Source organism: Siphateles boraxobius, unplaced genomic scaffold (genome assembly GCF_051911475.1).
Source record: "Siphateles boraxobius isolate OS27281-9 unplaced genomic scaffold, OSU_SipBor_1 33, whole genome shotgun sequence".
In the NCBI taxonomy this organism is placed as follows: Eukaryota; Metazoa; Chordata; class Actinopteri; order Cypriniformes; family Leuciscidae; genus Siphateles; species Siphateles boraxobius.
In genome coordinates, this window is record NW_027508953.1 from 6,299,939 (window position 1) to 6,321,296 (window position 21,358).

The following is a 21,358-nucleotide window of genomic DNA, read 5'->3' on the forward strand; positions in this document are numbered from 1 at the left end:
GCAAAGTGGTGGACGTAAAGCAGCTCCCTGACAGTAGAGATGCAGGTTTTGTTCACAAGAAATGTGTTCACCCTCAAAAGATCTTAAATGTTTAGTCAGACCGATTCCAGCTGTATGACAAAGTTACTAACCTGTTCCGAACATCGTGGAGAACTGGCCCGTTGACCGCAGCATTCCGCAAAGATGCATTAAACCAACGCTATCTCACGACCAATTCGTACGAGTTTGTACGAGTGATTAAAAAGTGGCTAATTCGTATGACCTCAGTCGTACGAATTTGTACGATTGTCTGAACCCACGTGATGGGTAGGTTTAGGGGCGGGGACAGGGGTAGGTCATTCGTACAAATTCATACGAATTGGGCAACAATATGTACGATTTAGCAAAAATGGTACTAATTCGTACGAGTAAGGTCGTATGAATTCGTACGAATTAGCCACCTGGTAAAATTCGTACCAATTGCAGTGAAATCGGGATGATTAAACTGATCAAAAGTGACTGTAAAGACTTACATTATTATAAAAGCCTTTTATTTCAAATAAATGCCATTCTTTTATACTTTTTATTTATTAAAGAATCAGGACAGGTTCTTTTATTTAAAAAAAAAAAAAAATTCCTGTATCACTGTTTCCATAAAAATAATTTTCTTGTATAAACAAGAAATGTTTCTTGAGCAGCAATTTATTTAAGCTTTGCATCACATGGATAAATTACATTTAAAAATATATATTAACTTTGAAAAGCGTTATTTTACATTAGTATTTCACAATATTACTGTTTTTATTGGATTTTTAATCAAATACATGCAGTCTGTGAGCATGAGAAATTTATTTCAGAAATATAAAAAAAAAACGTTCCAACCCCAAACTTTTGAATGGTAAAATACAGCGTTCTACTGGGCTCTGCACTTGTTTGTTTTATCAATTAATTCATAATATTATTTTTACATTTGTCATTCGGGCTTATTGAATTTATATATATATATATATATTTGTTTTTTATAAATATAAATGTTTTTTTCATTATATTCTAAGTGATGTTTACAAAGAATATTTGTAGTACTGTACTAATATTTGAAGTAATTTATAGTTAATATACTATATACATATAACAGCCATAAAGATTTATGACAGCCTTAAGCCATAAGTAATATATTATACAAACATTCTGTATAAAATGTTTCTCTCATCCAGTTTTCTTCACCTTTCCTTTCGTCTTTGTCCGTATCAGGACACACACTGCTCTTCTTTTTTTCTTTTTTTTTACCTCTGACTCCCTCATTTCCATCCATCCCTGGCCTTATCCCTGAATCCCTTCATCCTCCACTTTCTTTTCCCAGTTGCTGTGTTCCTGTATCTCTCTCGTCCTCTGTTTGTCACTCTCTCTCACCCTGTCCCTCCGCTGTGTCCCGTATTCCCCGGTGTAATGAGATGGCTGTTTATGGCCGGGTCAGAGCCTCTCTCTCTATCTCTGTCTTTGAGAAATAGTATAGCAGAGTTAGGAAAGGGAGATTAGGCACATCAAACCATAGTGGCCTCAGTGCACACTGGGCAGTCTGGGTATTTTTAGATGACTATTTCCCATTCTGCAGGTCCCACAGATTGAGCGTCGACTGCAGGCGCACACACACACATAAAGTGAGAGAACGGGAAAGGTTAACCTGCATGCCAACTCGCAGAAATATACAAACACTCCAGGAAAAAAATAACTTCCTTAGGCTGCCAGAAACACCTATGTATCAGTGTAGCCTGAGGCAAACACAACACCACAGAAGGATTATTTCTTTAGCTTGGTGTCATTAGCTCTGTTCTAAAACATTATGAATTTTTTTAAATAGAGCCAATTGTACTTCACTCTTATTGGTAGATGAAAGTGTAACATAATTATACAAAATATTCCATTCTGTAAACGCTGGCTGTTCCATTTCTGCCAGTTCTGTGCTTAGATTCCATAAGGGCCTGTTTATAAGTGACTGAATTGGAACGCTCTACATAGGCAGCAAGTCAGCACACCGAATAGCACTTCTCATCTGAAGCTTCATCGTATCCTATTTGTCTGAAGCTAGTTAAATGCTGCTATACAGTAGCTGTAGCTAACAACATGATTCTCCAATTGGCATAAAAATACATTGCACACAGAAATGTGGAATCATGCTGTCAATTTTTGATTGAATATAGCTGTTTTGATATTTATTGAAATGTAATTTTATTTAGTGACATATCTCACTTTGCCTGCCATCTTGAATGATTTTTTTCACATTAATCTCATTGCAGTGCATTCTATATGTGTTTTATGTGACAGTTGAATAGAGTAGTGACAGAAGGGTAACTGCTAAGGTGAGGGTAACTAGGCATATTTTAAAAAAAAGCAACTATTTAGCCTATGTCTTGATGTTAATCTTGCGTAGACAGTTAATATGCAGATAGATTAAATGTTTGGTTCTAAGGACATTTTTCTTTATGTATAATAATTTTGGCACTGTTTAGATCAACACTTAATGTCAAAAACACTGTACCACTGTCTTAGTGCCATATAATTAGGAACAGCATTTATGGAACATCGTTTTGAACAGCCTTTATGTCAGGAGCACTATGATGCTGTCTAGGTAGGCAGCTCATTATATTTTAGAACGAGACTATTGTATGACAGGTGAGACTGTCAGTAAGTAGAGTAATTAACACTGATTAGATGAGCTAACGATGCTTTCACACATTGTGTGTGTGTGTGTGTGTGTGTGTGTGTGTGTGTGTGTGTGTGTGTGTGTGTGTGTGTGTGTGTGTGTGTGTGTGTGTGTGTGTGTGTGTGGCACATGTGAGGATTATCGGTTGTTCTTTCGTGTGAAAGTGAAAAGGAGCTGTGGCAGAGGAAACAAAGAAACAGCAACAAAGAAGTAAAGCAAATATGTATTTTCGTGTGTGTGTTCATTTTGTGAAACATATCTGAATATCTGTAACATTATTCCATTAATTTCTTTGTGCATTTATAGTTTATGCTGTAGCATTAAGTATTTAACACCCCTAATGTACCTGCATTTCTTAAAGGAATAGTTCATCCAAAAATGAAAATTCTGTCATCATTTACTCACCCTCATGTCGTTCCAAACCTGTAACACTTTATTTCTTAGAACACACAATGTTATATTTGGAATGTTTTCCCCTATCTGCTGCCTTTGATTTTCCACTAAAGTCATACAGGTTTTGAATGTCATAAGGGTAAATGATGAACAAATGATGACAGAATGTTTGTTTTTGGATGAAATATCCGATTAAATTCAGCAGAAGGTGATGTTGCTTTGTGCGTTTAGTGTGAAGCTGAGCAGACAGATGAAGTTTTTTTGGTTTTTTTGGTTGTTTTTTATGAGCGCACCAATCCCAACACAACACTGACAGAACAACCCACAAGCATCTTGATTTATGTCTTCCTGTCCGATACAGTGCTTTAAAAGAAGCCACACAAGCACAAAGCAAACAGATTACATGTGTTTCTTTGTGGAGTGTCACCCATTCAGGGTTGTTATTATAACAATATAGTTCACAGGTTTTCACTCAAACAGGCAGGAGCCGCTCATGTGCTTCTCGGGGGTCTCTAACAAGGCTTTTGCTACTGGAGTTACTCTCTGATTAGCCCTTGAGCAGAAACTGAACTCGAATTGCTGTGGGGTTTCTATTGGCTTCTGAGCTAATAACCCATTTGCAGGGTTCTAGGGTGTGTGTGGATATATAAATGTCTTTACACACAGGTGCACGCATGCTTTTTCAAACTGTAATTGTCATCAAAATATACCCCAAATGGCCAGCGTGCGTCAAGGCTGCTGTTTGATATGAACGTTTTGCCGAGAGCAAACAAACATATTGCGCATTGCAGCAGCAGCTCGTATATAACGACCCATGCGAGCGCCACAGTTTACTTTCGGTAGTCACTGAATTTATTGTCCATTTATGGTTTAGTAGCTTGATTCATTGCGAAATCCTAGCGTTAATGCTCCTGGCAAGTAACGCTCCGGCCTCTGAGATTCCCCTTAGGGTGTGGGCGGATGACAGCACGCCAGACAAGGATTCACTGTCGACTCCCACTCACACACACGTTGACACAGAAAAGCAGTTACTGTATGTAACATTAATCATCGCAAATCTGATTCGAAGGGATGCCGCTAGTTTTCTGTTTGCTTTTGTTTCTTCTGTTCTGGTCTTGCAGTAATGATACTTGCTGCATGTCTCATGCAAAATCGTGCATCATTTTATTCCAAATTCTTGCTACTTTGTATTGACCAAAGAAAGAAAAGGAAAGGAAACTATAAAGGCTTTTTCCGCCTCCAGAGTACATAGAGAGAAGTAATCATGAGATAGAGTTTACAACATGAAATAGTCACTAAAGCCACGTTTCCTCCGCATGAACTTTGGGATGGTACTCTGGGTCTAAATGAAGTTCCGGGTAAAAAATTCCCCCTCAGAAAGTCCCTGCTGGCGAGGTAGTACTTTTTCAAAGTTCAGGAACTTTTGGGGGTGGGACTTGGGCGCTGAACATACTGATTGGTTGGGTTCACGCAGCATTTTGATTGGTTGAATCCACGCAGCATTTTACTTCAACCACCATTTTTAAAAGTCTGATGCAGTGCGCAGTAAGAGTTGTTTGTTGTTGGAATCAACAATTGAGTTCCAATACGACCAATGGACCGACGACAAGGTTCAGGCTTTATTAAGCTTAAATTCAGAGGATGAAATCCAACAGGAACTGGAATTTAGTGCGCCGTCCTACGTCACCGGACTAATTTGCCTAATCTTCTCAGTACTTAAGATCGCGATGGAAACAAAGACAGCAACCGGTCTGAGGAAGAAAAAGTTCCTGGGACAAATTGTTCCAAGTAATTTCGGTGGAAATGCCGCTATAAACTTAAATTCAGTTGCTGCCTTAAATTTTTAAGTTTTTAAATTGAAATAGGTGGATTTACAGATTTACTGTGTGGTTGTAAAGCTGCAGTTGCAGTTAAGAGATGTCTCAATTTTGAGATATACGGTCATACTTTTTAGATATAAAGTCGAAAATTTAAAGTTGAAAATGTGTGAAAATCACAATTACAATTAAATTGCAGTTAAAAAAAGCCTCAATTGTGAGTTATATATATATATTTTACAATTTAAAAAAAAAATCTTACTGACCCCAAACTTTTGAAAAGTAGTGCATATATAATTCTATTTAGTCACATTGTAAGATATAAAGTTGAAAATATGGGAATTATGAGATATAAAATTGCAAGTGTGAGAAATTGTAGTTACAAGAAATAAAGTCAGAATTACATTTTCTGTTTTTAACTCCCATAGGAAACAGAAATGCTATCGGCTGGATTCAAACCTGCATCGTCTGCATGCATCTAAAGAACAAATACTAAACCTATTTTTCTCTCCATCGTGTTTTCTAACACACAGTTAACTTTTGGCATGAAACCTAGTTATGCCAGGGCTTTGTTATAGCATGCAGAAAGAGCAAATGAATCCTCAGGGATATGTAAAACAAAGTATCCTTGGATGGCTTCCCAATACTTCCAAAGAAATCTGTGATAGTAGGGCAGGATTCACATTTAACTGCGCATTGAAGTCAAGCTACGGAACTTGACATTTGATTTCACAGGGTCTTCAGAAGTCTTGCATCTTGAGCCATCCCAGCTACAAGCTAGCCAAACACACCACGTAAGTGTTCCAAGTTGTGGGTGTCTAGCTTTCAAACCTTGGCTAAATTACAGCACCATTACCAGTTTAGTGGGAAACTAAGAGGAACAGTTGCACTCTCTGACATTTCTTACCTCTGAAGAGCCATTAAGACAAATAGCCTCTCGCCCTCTTCGCTCACTTGATGAAGGACACTGACCTTCTGATGGGGGCCTTATTTGATGTGAACCTGATAGCACCATCTTTCCAGCAGACAGATCCCGCCTCTATTCCCAGAATGCCTTTGGGAGACAGTTTGATGTAATAGGAGTTATATAAGTTAGATGTACATTCTCTCCAGAGCTGAGAGAGCGAGAGGGAGGTGACAAGAGACAGAGAGAGAGAGAGAGAGAGAGAGTTGAAGATGGCTGTAAATTTTTAATTTATTTGGTGCAGCGGCAGCCGCTGTGTCCTGCCCTCATACACTCACACTCGCTCTGGAGCATCATCAGACCCAGTGTGTGCGCGCGTGTACGCATGCGTCTGTGTTATTGTGTACAAAGTGTGAATAATTACTCAAGCTTTCTGGTTGGCTGCTCTAGCTCAGGGGTGTTTGAACAGTTTTTTTTAAAAGGTTGGTTATTTTTATGATACAATCAAATATTCATGGTGGATAGAGGCCTTCCAATGACGCACCCATTCGTGGAACAGCTGGGTCGTGTGTGTGTGTGTGTGTGTGTGTGTGTGTGTGTGTGTGTGTGTGTGTGTGTGTGTGTGTGTGTGTGTGTGTGTGTGTGTGTGTGTGTGTGTGTGTGTGTGTGTGTGTGTGTGTGAGTGTGTGTGCATGAACAAAGACGTTAATGAAGAATAAGCATATTAGATAGGTGTGAATTACTGTGCATTAGTTTAAATCATGTTAATCTGTACTATTAGAACACTCTCTAAAAGGTCAAGTGTGTGTGTTTTTTGTACCGCTAGCGCCATTAAGCTAAATTTTCAAACATGTGTTTGGGCTTTTTTCCACTTACTGACTGTTAAAGAGTCAGATCACAATTCAGGTCACATTTGAATCTGAATCTCTCATGTGACCACAAAACTTGTGTCATCGACCAGTAGGTCATGTAATGAAATGCAACAATTTATTCACAGGTGGATCTCACAAAAATACATTCAGGTGACAATCAAAATAATAAAAAAGAGATTATATTGTTGATTTTGAGGGAATTCTCATAATTTTTCTTTTCGGTAAAAAGTTACTAACAACCTCTAGTGTGATTCTGCCAATTTCTAGGGATACATAATATATTGGTATGATAATAATTATCATTTACTATTAGAAGTTTCATTTTAAATGCATTTCTTTATTGGATATCAGCTAACACTGGATATTTCATTTAATTGTGCATGCTAATTTTCCCTGTTTTTACATTTAGATAATTTTTTGCTGTCGTCTAATGCTCATTTTAAAGTCTTTAAATCTGTAAATCTAAACATTTTTAACAATGTAATATATAATCTTAAATGTAATCTTCAGTAAATTTCCAAATTAATGTCAAATTTTCATAGTCTACATTATAATGTTATGACTTGTAGCATTTTTTTTTTGTGCAAAATTTTATAGAATTTAACATCAGTCATTGTATTCTAGTTGTATGCATTTGCTTTTTATCAACACTTGTGGGTAAGTTTGTCTACAAAAAGCTGGGAAAATCACGTTTTTGTCAAAGACGTACGGATTGGATTCAGATCGATGATCAAAACATAGATGGATTAGATAGTCCATCAACACCCCAAAAGCTTACACAGTCCTATACCTCTTCCTGAGTCGACATTTCTTTCTGTAACATTTGCCCATTTTAATTTATATGCGGTTTAATTTCTGATGATTGCATTAGCTTAAAGGGTTAATTATATTATAATAATGGAATTTTTTTCTTTTATTTTCTTTTATTTTTTTACAAAAACACTTCGCTTCGAAGGCTGTTAGTAACCCCCTGGAGCCGTATCGATTACTTTTATGATGGATGAATGTGCTTTTTTGGGTAAATCTCAGGTACTATTGACTCCCATTATTACCCTTGGAAAACCCAGTCTCTGATTGTGTTTAGGCTGTAAAAAGAAAGTCATATACACCTAGCTAGGATGCCTTGAGGGGGAATAAATTATGGGATGATTTTGATTGTTGGATGAACTAACCATTTAAGCAATGTTTTTATCACTTGTTTATGCTGGTTCTTCATCTGTGTTTTGATCTGGAGATTCTGTCCTATTTCAGAATATGCGTTATAGCACCCCCTACCATATAACAGTGATAACATGGATTGGCGGGAAATTCTGTCAATGACTACGTTTACATGCAGCCCATTTCCAGGTTATGGTCGGGTTAAGGTCACTATTCGGGTTTCTGAAACATTAGGAATAACCCGTTTACATGCGTGAGCAGAGAGAATTTCTCCTGTATACATGGAATTGTAATATCCCGATGTAAACGGCGACGCATGGTTAGCGTCTGGACGTACGGACAACCTTAAGACGCAATATGCGTCATTTCCGATTCTTCTTCCTTTATCCAAAGACAACAACAACAGCAGCAGCACGCGGATAATGAATAGTTCGGGGGAGATAGCGATCACCTTTGTTTGCGCTTTGATGCTGGTACTGACCTCGCTCCAAATGTATGCTGTGCTGCGTCTCGCCATGTTTACTTCCGGTATACTGCACGTGGGTTTTTGTATGCACCGAGAAGGTCCTCTACTCAAAAGACCAAGATTCCTTGCGAATAGAAAATGCAGAACACAAATCATTATGCGGATATGCCGATACGCGTTTACATGACCAAAAATTCGGGTTAGAAAAGGGGTACCCCAGGTATTATATCCCGGTTTTTAAAATCCGGGATACGAGCATATTCGGGTTTTTGCCGGTGTTTACATGGCCGTGCGCGACCGGGTTATTGCTAATATTCCGGTTTTGAACGGGTTATTGGCTGCATGTAAATGGCGGGAAAGCGTTGTTTCATAAATAATGGAAAATTCCATCATTGGCGAAAGAGTTAATATTAGAGGATCCCTAGTAATCACAGGGTTTCAGAGGTCAGCATCATCATATTTCCTCGATTTTAACATCTGAATCAGGTAGTCTCTCTCTCTCTCTCTCTCTCTCTCTCTCTCTCTCTCTCTCTCTCTCTCTCTCTCTTTCATTCTAAAGGAGAAGAGGAGAGTGAGAGCGAACTCTTCCGTGTATCAGACTTCCTGAACAGAGTGGCGGCTCCCCATCGCATTGTTCACTTCAAAGACAGCGCTGCTCACTCTATGCTCTTTGAACAGACACAAGTGGGTCTACTGTAATTTGTCTGCCAAATAAAGCTCTTGGAGAGCGACGAGTGTATGTGCGTGTCTGAATGCACTACAGTAAGAGCTCAACTGGGGATGAGACATCTCTCAAGCATCAATAATTTACAAACTTATAAATGTTTGATACAATTGATTAGCATGTAATTGGTCTCATAATGACATCTTTAGTCTACAAGAATTGGTATTATATTGATTTGTGTGTGCATTAGGCTGCGTGCAGATGGTTTGCTTGTTTCTTTATTATTTTTTCCCCTGTTGATCATAGAAATCCACAGTTTAGCACCATTTCAATCTGATCACAGGATACAAAATCAGCTGGATATAAAGTGAAATGCATCTAATTAAAAAGCTGTGTTAGAGAACACTGATATTTTCAATCTCACTAAGAGGAAAAAAGTGAAGCTGTGTATTTCCACCCATGGCCTCTATGAAAAGCTCTATTTCTTTGGAACGAACCATGTGGGGATCAGAAGCCTGAGCTGTCATCCACACAAACACACATAAAAGGTCACGTACTCTCATACATTTTCAGTCTGGGGGTGGGGGTATTATCGGGGAACTATACTTATTCACTTATTAGTGAAGTGGCCAATTTGAGCACTAGCATGAGCCTCTATTTCATTTTTCTAAAGCCTGATCTACTGAATAATGTGTGAATACAGTTCAGATAAAGTGGCCACAGATGCAGCTTGAAGGATTCAATGTTTGAATGAAAGAATGTCCTTGAATTGCATTAACCTGACAATATTCTGAGAAAAGTGATCTTTTGAATTCTATTTTTTAGAGGGTCATTCGCACTGACTGTAACAGTAACTGATCGTTTGAGGTCGCTGTATTGTTGGTTGTGATTATTTGAATTCTATTGTTGAGATAAAGGGTCATACGTACTGACAATGAATTTGTTTGAGGTCGCTGTATTGTTAGTTGGTTGTCCTCACAAATAGGATGTATTGCCATAAACGTATTTATTTATTGATTGATTGATTGATTATTTTTTGATTTTGCTGATGTCAAGACATTTTTCCATTTGGGCAACAAATCAGTTGTTTTAATTTCAGAGGGCAAAACTTCTATATTATTTCCATATTTGCATGGTGCACAATGTAGTCATTTTGTTTCCTTAAAAAATAAGCGTAATAAAAAAGATTGTTACTATTCAAAACAAATGTATGCAACAATTTTGAGTCTGATGCTTTAAGCAATATTTGATTTGACTGATATTTTTTACCCATAGTCTTTATTTGTTTATTATTATTATTACTGTTATTATTAATGCAAAGTTGTTTTGTGATCTGCAGGCTTAATTTTATTTTTATCGTTTAGTACTTTAGTACTAACTGTTAAGATTGAAATGCTATTTAATTCTCATTTGAGAGTGAGTGGTTATAAAAAATGGAGTGACTGTGCAAACAATACATGAAATAAAACTACCTGTAAATGTCATAATTTCCTGGTGAACACATGGTTGTTATGGCATTGTTCAGTGCTGTTCTTTAGAGACCCACAGGTGGTGCCATTTTTTGGTAGACTTACCAACACTTGACGACTATATTTGCTCAGAATTAATATTAATTTCTACATGTTGTCAATGGTCGTGTACTGAGGATGATCACATGTCACATGATCACATTCTTTGCAGTGTTGAGGTTAACGCATTACAAGTAATGCAAGTTACGTAATCAGATTAGTTTTTTTTACTAAAAGTCAGAGTGACTTTTTCAGTTTGTAACTTGTACTTTGCTTAGTCTATTCATTTTACTTTCGGTGTGAAAGGGCCTTTACATTGGCAAAAAATATAAGTTAGGAAAAAAAAAAATAGAAAAACAAGTAAGCCTAGCCCAGGTTAGAAAAGTAACGCAAAAGTAATGTAACACATTGCGGATAAAAAGTAACTAAGTAATGCAATTAGTTCCTTTTTAGGGAGTAACACAATATTGTAATACATTAAAAGTAACCTCCCCCCAACACTGCGTATTTGCATATAGTTGAGCACTGCTCGACTCTGCTCAACTAAATTTAATTGGCAACATCTTCTGTCACGCAAATTACCAGCTCTCATTGAAAATAAATGACTTACGGCCACTTTGTTGCTGTAAATCGCTGTGTGAATGCTGATGCTTAGAAACCCATTTAGGTGCAGTTAAAGTCCAATTTGGACATTATGTGTGGCTTTATAGGTACCCAAAGCGTTTTAGCAAAAAGAGGCGGTTCTCAAGTTTCAACTATTACCACTAAAGATGTAAGTGTCTTTTTTGGATTCTTTAGAATATATAGTAGATTTTTGAGAATCTTACTGTCTCTCTCTTTATCTTACTGTCTCTCTCACGCTGTCTCTCTATCCACCCATGTGAATCATTCGGGGGATTGCCCCCGAGAGTGAATTTTCTGTGTTATAGCTTTAACCTTTTACAGGGAATCCATCACAGTAATAGCCATCCAAGAATGCGTCAGATACCATTTTTGCAATGTTTAAAGCTCAGAAGCAAACTTTGCACAGAGCTGCAGTTGTGTGATAACAACATAAAATGATGTGTGAAGCCTGGCGTGGACTAAACGAAATATTTTGGGATGCATGTTATCGACTTTTATAGAGCTGAAAGACCGTTAGTGGTGATGAATGCGTTTTAGGGATGGCAAGGCCTTAATCATTCATCTGTATGAAGTATGAATGTAATTGGTAGTTTACATTGGTAGCATATAATAGTATGTGTTACTTGTTTGTCAGGCAAGTGTATTTCAGTGTAATTTAGCTGACATATACAGCAGCGTAATAAATATCAACAATTACAAACCAGGTTGGAGCTGTTAGCACAAACATATGTTAAACCTGGACGCTAATGCAGATTACACAGTTTTGAGTTCAGCCAGCTATATTTCTTTATATTCTTCCAAGTATTTTTTCCCCCAAATCTCTTCAATAAAAGAAGACAAAAGTCTGCTAAAAACAAGTCATTTTTCGTTTTAGTTTTGAAAACTAATATATGGAGGAAAACAATGACAAACCAGATGGTGAAGGAATAGCTCAATAAAAAAAAAAAGTTAAATTATTTAAAAAATGGTTGAAAAATAAATGCCATCAATAAAAATGAAAGAAATTCACAATAATACCACTGGAACATGTCTGTAATGTGTCTTGATGAATAAACTGTGAAAATTGAAGTTTTTCTTTTGCAGTTATAGGAGACTTTGGCCCTGAAGCATTTTATGCTGACGGCTGTTTATTGTATCCTCAGACGATTATTAGCTGAATACGTTGCTTCTATCTATCACTTTTATTCCTCATCTACCAGCTTTCTCTCTCTTGCTTCCTTCCCTTCCGCTTTGCCTTCTAACTAACAAGGTTTTCCTGCCCACTGAAAAGAGAGTGATGATGAGACAGCAGAATGGGAAAGTGAGAAAAGAGAGGAAGAGGGAAAACCATTACTCCATTTTCACACTTCAATACATGTGCACATCCCTGGGGAGCGCTCCATCTCTCTCTCTCTCTCTCTCTCTCTCTCTCTCTCTCTCTCTCTCTCTCTCTCTCTCTCTCTCTCTCTCTCTCTCTCTCTCTCACTCACTCACTCACTCACTCACTCACTCACACTCTCTCTCTCTCTCTCTCTCTCTCTCTCTCTCTCTCTCTCGTCTGTGGGTGTCAAGGGCTGACATATAGTTGCGTAACACTTCACCTACTGTGAATAAACGCACACTGATGTGGGACACAATGATTCTGTATCTTATTGTTCTCAATCAGGAATATGACTGATATTTCAGTTGTGGGGACTGCAGAATCTCATACACATTTCAAGGGATAGTTCACCCAGAAAATTAAATTCTGTCATCTGCTTACCCTCATCATTCCAACCCTATTTAGAAGAGTTTGAAATTTTGAGGAATTTGTTCATGTAATTGCAGGTAACGGAAGCTTCCCAGCTTTAAAATGGAAGCAAAAGTAATATAAGTCAAATGATAGCTTTGTGTGAGGAACAGATTGAAATTTAAGTTATTACATTTATTCATTTAGCTGACGCTTTTATCCAAAGCGACTTACAATTGCTATATATGTCAGAGGTCGCACACCTCTGGAGCAACTAGGGGTTAAGTGTCTTGCTCAGGGACACATTGGTGTCTCACAGTGGATTTGAACCCAGGACTCTCACACCAAAGGCATTTGTCTTATCCACTGCGCCATCACCACCCCTTGAAATTATTCTATAATAAGTGTTCGTGTGAGTTTTTGAGAGAAGTTGTGACTCTAATTCATTCTTTTCAACGAATTGGTGATCTGGATTGTGAATTCTCACTCAGTACATCCGTTAACATCTCACTTGTTGAGTCGTATTGTTGTAGGCCGCATTTTTGAAATATTCAGTCCCCTAGGGAGTAATTGTGTCAAGAAAAAATACCACTATACAGGTTTTTGAATGTCATAGGGTTGAAATGTGTTTTGTAATTACTTTTGGGTGTACTTTTTTCTTTAACCTCATTTCAATCTAAAAGAGGAAATGCTATACACATATTTTGTATATATTTTGTTTATATAGATTAAGTTCCCTCCCGAAATTCACATTCACAAGCCGACCAATCAGGTTGTGAACATATCCCTATGCCTTTAGGTTCGGTATCTTTATGTTTGGTGTTAAAATGCCAATGTGAATGCTAAGCGGACCAGAACTTAGCCTTCCTAAGTTATATTTATGAGCGGACCTAAGTTATATTTTTTTTTTGTGCTGGACCAAGCGAACGGATCTAAAACACACCCTAAATTTTAGCTCTGCACACTCTGAACATTCAGTCAGCCAATTTGATGAGATAGATACTAGGATTTTACTATGTTTAGTAAGCCATATTCCCATGGGAGCTATTGGCTGGTGCTCACAATGTGACATTTTAGATTTTACTCTCCTTTTGGAGACATTTGGTCCCTGCAGTGTAGGTAAAACCTAACCCCCATCAACCCCCCCCCCACACACACATACACACACACACCCTCACATACCACATCATCATCTTCAGGAGTGTCAGGTACATCGCCGTCCCAATTCTGCGCCTCTCTGTACCCGTCTCATCCTTTTCTGCACTCATTTCATCTTTCCTTACTCTTTTATCTTCTCCCTTTATCATTCTCTCTTCCTCTCCTTGCCTGCACCCTCTCCCTAAATATAGCAGCTTTGAAGCATCCCTCCCCAAAACACACTTCATGACAAAAATCTTTCATTCAGTCTGCGTGAGTGTGTGAGCAGCAGAGAGAGAAAGAGAGAGAAAGCCCTAATCAAGGACGTGATTGCCATCTGTTGTGTATTGATAAAAGGCTGAGAAAGACACTGATTAAAAAAGAGTGGGGAAAAGCAGTAGGAAAAAAGAAAGAAAACTGCAGAAATGGTGAGTAAAGGAGGAGGAGCGGAACTACAAAGAGGACACGTGAATAATGCGCATTTTAGAAGGCAGAAAAAAACAGCACTGCATGTTGAAGTACTGAAAGTGTGTAAAAAAAGAAAAAGGATTTGTAAAGAAAGACATGGAAACTGAGGAGAAAGGGGTTAGCGGAATAGCGGAAGAGGAACGGAGAAGGAGTGGGTCACATTTCTGATCCTCGTTTTGTAATTGAATAATAATCTCCTGCGGGACCTGACCTAGAAGCGCGCAAGTGTGTGTATTAGCATGTTTTTTTTTTGGTTTTTTTTTTTGTCTGTGTGAGCTTGTGCGGGACAAAGAGAGTTAAATGAGAAGGGAGGCTGTGAAATGAAACACTGCCCCCTGTTGTTTGATCAGGGCCTTCTACACATTAAGCATGAAAAATAATCCGGTTTAATGTGCTGTGGCAAAGCATTGAAATATAACTGCTTTTTCATTCAAGCAGGACTTAAGACGTTTTAGAAAGGTCAATGAGATAAATCTTTCCCTTCTCTTCCTTTTTCTATCTAAAATACAAAGTATATATGACTGATGCCATTCAAATAGCAAAAACACTGTAATCTTATAATGTTTTTGTCTTTTTTTATCCTTCCTCTCTTTCTTTTAGCTTACGGAGTGAGGGCTACACCGTACAGGTCACCGTGAACGACTACCTGGACATCTACTGTCCACACTACAACCAGAGCCAGCGGGGGGCGCTAGAGCGCGGGGTGGCCGAGCAGTACGTTTTGTACATGGTCAGTTACCGAGGCTACCGCACATGCGACCCACAGATGGGCTTCAAACGCTGGGAGTGCAACCGGCCGCACGCTCCTCACGCGCCAATTAAGTTCTCTGAGAAATTCCAGCGTTACAGCGCCTTCTCACTAGGCTATGAATTCAACGTTGGTCATGAGTACTACTATATATGTGAGTATTCAATAAAATACATAAAAATCACCATCATGAGGTTTTCTTAATGACATTTTTGTTTGTTACAGATTGTTTAGTTGCTAGGTTTTATTTATTTGTACACTATGTATAGGTTTTATTTATTTAAAAAACTAATAGTATTTCTATATATATATATATATATATATATATATATTTTTTTTTTTAAATCATATATACTGACATGAGTCATACCAATTGTCTAATAAAAGCTGTTATATTTTACATGGAACATTGAGGCTGGTATGTTCACATAACCAGATCACAAGACCAACCAAATACTAATTGCTTTATCTTGACCATTTAAAAAAATGCCTGAGTGAACCTTTAAAAACAAATTAAGCTCAATGGATACTATCGGTACAAATGTAATTTATGCAAATGAGAAAAATATTTAACCTAATATATGCAAGTAAACAATTTGCAGCATTTCCATTCCATGTCTTCAAGAGAACAAAATAGTTACTTTTGGGGAAATTGGCCCAACATTGAAGTCTAAATGGAAGTTCGGAGCCAATTGGTAAGCCACTTTTATTAAATACAATAAAGCAGGCTTTGAAGCATTACATTTTTGCTAGCAATCTGCTGCAGATGCTTTATGTCAGTGTTATTCAGATGGCGGACGGCGGTCTGGTTCCGGACCCCGGCTTGGTTCCATCTGGACCGCGGAACATAATTGCGCCATTTTAGCATTTCCACAGTTTAAAATGAGCAGCGATTTTAATATTTTTATCTAGAGCCAAACGCGTTTTATTCAAGCCCTTTCCTCTCCGTGCGCATTGCTTCTTTCTCCTCACTAGAGACGTAAAGCGCCACATTAAGAGATGCAGATGACGTGGTTATTTTAACAACAGTAGCAGAAACACAATGAGCAGCAAAATAGATACTTTTGCTAAAACTCTGCAGAAAACGAGAATGCAGAAAATACAATGATTTAGTAATTAATATTAATAAAATGTATTCAATTTTATTTTTATCCCCTATACAGATGACTTTGACCGTTTAACTAAACATAATAAACAATGTTTTCTCAGTCCTAAGGCATTCTATATATATACAGATATATATGATCTTACTGTACTTTTTTATATTCATATCCAGTTGGGAGAAATATTTAATTTTTTTGGTAAACATTGGTATAAATTCTTATACATCACTGCTTTGGCTCTCTGGACCCAAGACTCTCATCTTTGATTACTATTTTGAGTGTTTAGTTTGTTTTTTCTTATACAAAGTACTGCCCCAATGGAAAAGTATAACTCTCCCAAAAAAGTATCGTCCAGACCTCTGATGGGAAGGAAATCCTGTATATAGATCGGACCTCTTAGAACTTTAATTGAATACCCCTGCTTTATGTATTGAACAACAGTGTGCCAGACAATTCTGAAATGTGATACTTGATTCCTGAAAATTATTTATCACATGATTTGAATCAAAGTTCAATTTTTGATGTCAATCCAGGAATTTATTCTGTAAATGCATCGTAGTTGCGCATTGTCGTCCTACTAAATAGAAGTTTGCGTTTTTACATCTCAAGCAATTGTATACGTTTTATGTGTGCATTATTTCATTTTTATGCAGTATCCCAATGTTTGCATAGGAATATGTAGATGGAAAGCTAAAGGCACGTTGCCACAGAAAATGTTGGTGAAAACAAGCTTACAATGGAAGTATCTGGGGACAAACGTTGCAAAATTACAAGTGGATTTCTGTCAACAAACTCAAGTGCAAGTCAAAATTATTTCATGTGGTTATTGACAGCATGCCACAGATGCTGTCCATAAAACTTGTATTTAACATAATAATCCATTCAAGTGTTCTTTTGCTAGCAAGTTCCAGTTTGCAGTAGGCATACTTCATCTAAACTCCACTGACAGAAAAGGTTATTACACAGGGAAAGGCATACTGGGGAGCAGATGGAGGTTTAGTGCTTTGTTCAAGGGGACATGATGTGGCGATTGTACCGCTGAGCCAATCATAGCCCTTCCCGTTGTGGAGTTTTTTGAGTTGGGAATAAAAGAAGTGAGAACTTTCTGCGTGAGCACCATTATGTGCAGGGTTACAGATAAGTCATACAGATCCAGTTAACACAAGAGAAACTCATTAAGAAAACAATTTGCGACCCCAGTGATCGTCTTTAAAGGGCTTTGTTGTTACGAAGCAGTAGTTTGAAGAAAGGCAGCAAGTTATTTCAAACACAACAATGTTTCATTCATTTTTTCCAAATCACAACTGAGAATAAAAGAAAGCTCCTAAGGACAAGCTCAAATGCATTTCTCCCAGCAGTCCATTTGCTCACAAAACTGCCTTGTTTGTGAAATGGTGACAGCTTCGCCATGCAAAGGAGCTTGTTATCTGGAAACGGACGTTACGGTAGGCCGCCGATCATCAGTCTTTCTGGCATTTGGGTCAGTCACTGCCAATTAGAGCGCACCCGTTTTTTTTTTTTTTTTTTTTTTTTTTTTGATCGAAAACTTTCTAATGCAGGCTATAAACCGAGTGTTAATAGAGCATTGCTAATGGTGATTTTCTGATGCATGTCTCACCTAATGCTAATAGTCGTCTTCATTAGTGAGGTCTGTAGGCAGGTTATTAGCGATTGTATGACAACCATTGGTATTGAAAAATGATATCGCACTCAAACATTTCTATGATAATGTGGCCCATATGTTTATCAACCTGAAAACAAGAAACGTTATCTTTGTCTTAGCCCAGGGGAGTTCGTTTAGGGCCAATTCATCAATCAAAGATGGTATCTGCAGCTTGTGGAAATGGATAATTTAATAAACGTACACCATATCTGTTTTGATCAGTGTTATTTATTTAGTGTTTGTTTTATCGCAGCCTTGGCTTAGATACCTTAAAATGGCCATAACATTTGCTGTGGATTATTCTTTTGAAATAAAGAGTTCAATGTACTACGTTGTAGACACACTCTAAAGCGCTCTCACCAGGTTGCTGCTCATTTCAGTTCTTCATGTGAATTTTGATTCTGTGATCATTTACATTATGGAAGACTTAAAGGTACAGTAGCAAAAACAACCTGTTGAACTTAATGTTCAGAGTAAGGGCAGAAAATGGTCATGAGAAACAAAAATTAAAACAGTTTTGGGTGCAAGAAATTGACTAACATTATAAGTGGACTTTAAAGAGGAGGATTTGGGTAACAGGTTAAAACCAGTAGATTCAGTACATGAGGAATGGAGTAGTAACATAATGTTTTAGCTTTTAATTAGGTAAAAATGCAGTAAATGTTTAAATCTGTTGTGTTCTACTTTGTTGGTACATTTAAATATTTAAATTTATTCATATTCATATTGCGTATTTATTCATTTAGCAGTGACGTGATGCTTTGGACAAAATCTTCACGTCACATGACCTCATTACATTTCAGTAATTCATCTGTATTTTGTATAGATACTGTGCACGGTATGCTGATTTTTAGTATGCATAGAATACTAGTTTGTCCTGGTGCTACATTTGTTACAGTACTTCCTATATTATACTATACTGTAACTGTGTATAAAACATTATAGAATCTCAAAATGCAGTGTGACTAATGTGACTAATGAACCAGCTAAAAGTATGTTTAACATTAATATTTTGACTCAATATTTGATTGGACTGATTAAGTTTTTAGTAAAAATAAAAAGGCAAAAACTGCATTTATTTTCAAAATGATGATTGACGCCAATCACATATTACGTGAAGAGGTCATGTGACTGCAACATAGAATTCTGTTTGAAATGTTTATTATTGCATAATAATGCTATTTTACTATATACTGTTTCACTTATAATTGAAAATTATACAGAATACTGTGTATACTGCATAGTGTTCATTTAGTAAGCTACAGTATTATTCTGAACATAGACGTGATATCAGTGCATGTCATTGTCCAGTAGGTGGCAGTAGGTTAATGTTTGTGCTGTCATGTGTTGTTGCAGCTACACCAATCCATCACCACGGACACAACTGTTTAAGACTGCGGGTGTTTGTCTGCTGTTCTACAGGTGAGCATCATCACACACACATAGAAACAAAAAAGCACGTAAACCGCAAGGCGAGGTCACGATGCTGGTTTTAATGTGTGTTTGTGTGTGTGAGCAAACTATTTTCAGAACTTAATGCTCGAACACGTTCTGTGGCCTCTTTGATCAGAGCATGTGTGGAGACGTCCTCTCATCCCCTGCTCTCTCTTTCAGTTGCTCTTGTCTTTATTTGTTAGCATAACTCATGCATCTCTTGAACACAAGTTTAACCCCGTGCTGCATTAATCTCTAATATGTTTCTGTTATATTACATGTGTGTGTATTTGTTGAAATGGCTTTGTGTTTGCATATAATGTACCTAAAATTTATCCAAAAAAAGTTTGATGAAGTGATGTTTATAGGAAGTGACAATAGGAATTACATTTTAAAATGTAAACTCTATATTAAGGTAAAAATATATGCATTTTGTAAAAAAAAAATATATACTCTGGCCTAGCAGCATTTTTATTTTTTTAATAAAAAGACTATATTGACAAATTGCAGAGAATGAAAGTGGGAAAATACAGTATGCTTTAAAGGGGTCGTGATATGAGAAATCAAATTTGTCTTGATGTTTTTACATATAAGAGGTATTTGTACAATTAAAACATCCTGCAAGTTTCATAGCTTAAAACGTCCTCCTCATTATAAACAAAGCATTTATATAATCAGGTTCCAGAAATGGCTCGTTTTGATGTTGTGGGATCTGTGGCGTCACATGGGCAAATAGATTTGCATATGACTGCCTCCAGAGCAAGACATTAACGAATAGTTTTACATCATCTCACCATAGGCCCCGCCCAGCATCCAGTCGTTTAATGGCTGACATTTGTCTTCACCGGATGTGAGCGTCGCGTCAAAAGCAAATAGAGATCCATTTATATCACTGATGCTGTCTATACTGAATACAGTATAAAAGATGTGCGTTCAGTTTCTGACATATTCCATGGACTTGAGTCTGAATCGCAGAACAATAAAAGTGGTCGTTTATTGACTAGCCCATTAAAAGCTGCCTATTTTTTCCGCTGCGCGTATACAATTGTTTTGGTTATTGTGCAAAAAAATTATTAGCATTATAAGTGAACCTCAAGGAACATTTTAAAAAATCCATTTCATGACCCGTTTAAGTGATCAGTGTTTGGGGCAACTGTATATGCACTGAGATCATGTTTTTCTTTGCTACAGTCTCTAATGCAGATGATGACTCGAACCAGAGTCCCCCTGACTACACTGTCAGACCCAAACTGCATGACATCGGTGAGTGAACACACACACATACGTGAAGCCTTGTACACACATTGGCTTTATAAAAGTGTCTAACACAAATGTTCTTCTGTTCTCACAAATATGGCTATTACGCATTTAATCTGCCTCATGAGCATCTGAAATTCCTCTTAAAAGCCTGGATGACCATAATGTCCGGTGACCAGGGGATGGCCAATAATAAACAAATTAATGCATTTATTCAGTCTCTCTATTTTTGCTCTTTCGCCCTCACTTAACTACTGTTTTTATTCTGAGAAATCGAGCTTTAAATGTGCAGTGAGACGCATTATGACTGCACATCTGAAATGTATGTCCAGCGAATACTCGGAAACCCAAGTTCACATCAGGATCACAGGAAGGATCATCGGGACACACTGCAGGATGCACAGCTTGGCTCAACGCCCACATGCCCTTGCTAAAGCACATAACTAAACAAATAGCTGGCACTTTACACCACCGTAGGCATTCAAAAGCACTCTAACAGTAGGACATCTCTCTCTCTCTCTCTCTCTCTCTCTCTCTCTCTCTCTCTCTCTCTCTCTCTCTCTCTCTGTGTGTGTGTGTGTGTGCGTGCGTGCGTTTGGGTACATGTGTGTTAATGCACACGGCATTAAAATGAAAACTGATTATGACACACACACCATATGAACCAAATGACCCTCTGTATGCAGATCCTCCTACTTCTAAAACTGTCAACATCTTGTTAGCTTTCCCAAACCATATCTAATAAAAAACACAT

General features: G+C 37.5%; 1 protein-coding gene across 1 annotated transcript in view; it reads left to right on the plus strand.

The window, feature by feature from the left end:
• efna3a (ephrin-A3a) overlaps nucleotides 1-21,358 on the plus strand; it is a 135,289-nt gene that overhangs the window by 108,010 nt on the left and 5,921 nt on the right. The window contains exons 2-4 of the mRNA XM_077195200.1: nucleotides 15,000-15,301; nucleotides 19,270-19,335; nucleotides 20,539-20,610. Of these exons, the coding sequence (XP_077051315.1) occupies nucleotides 15,000-15,301; nucleotides 19,270-19,335; nucleotides 20,539-20,610 (440 nt within the window). The remainder of the gene's footprint in view (nucleotides 1-14,999; nucleotides 15,302-19,269; nucleotides 19,336-20,538; nucleotides 20,611-21,358) is intronic.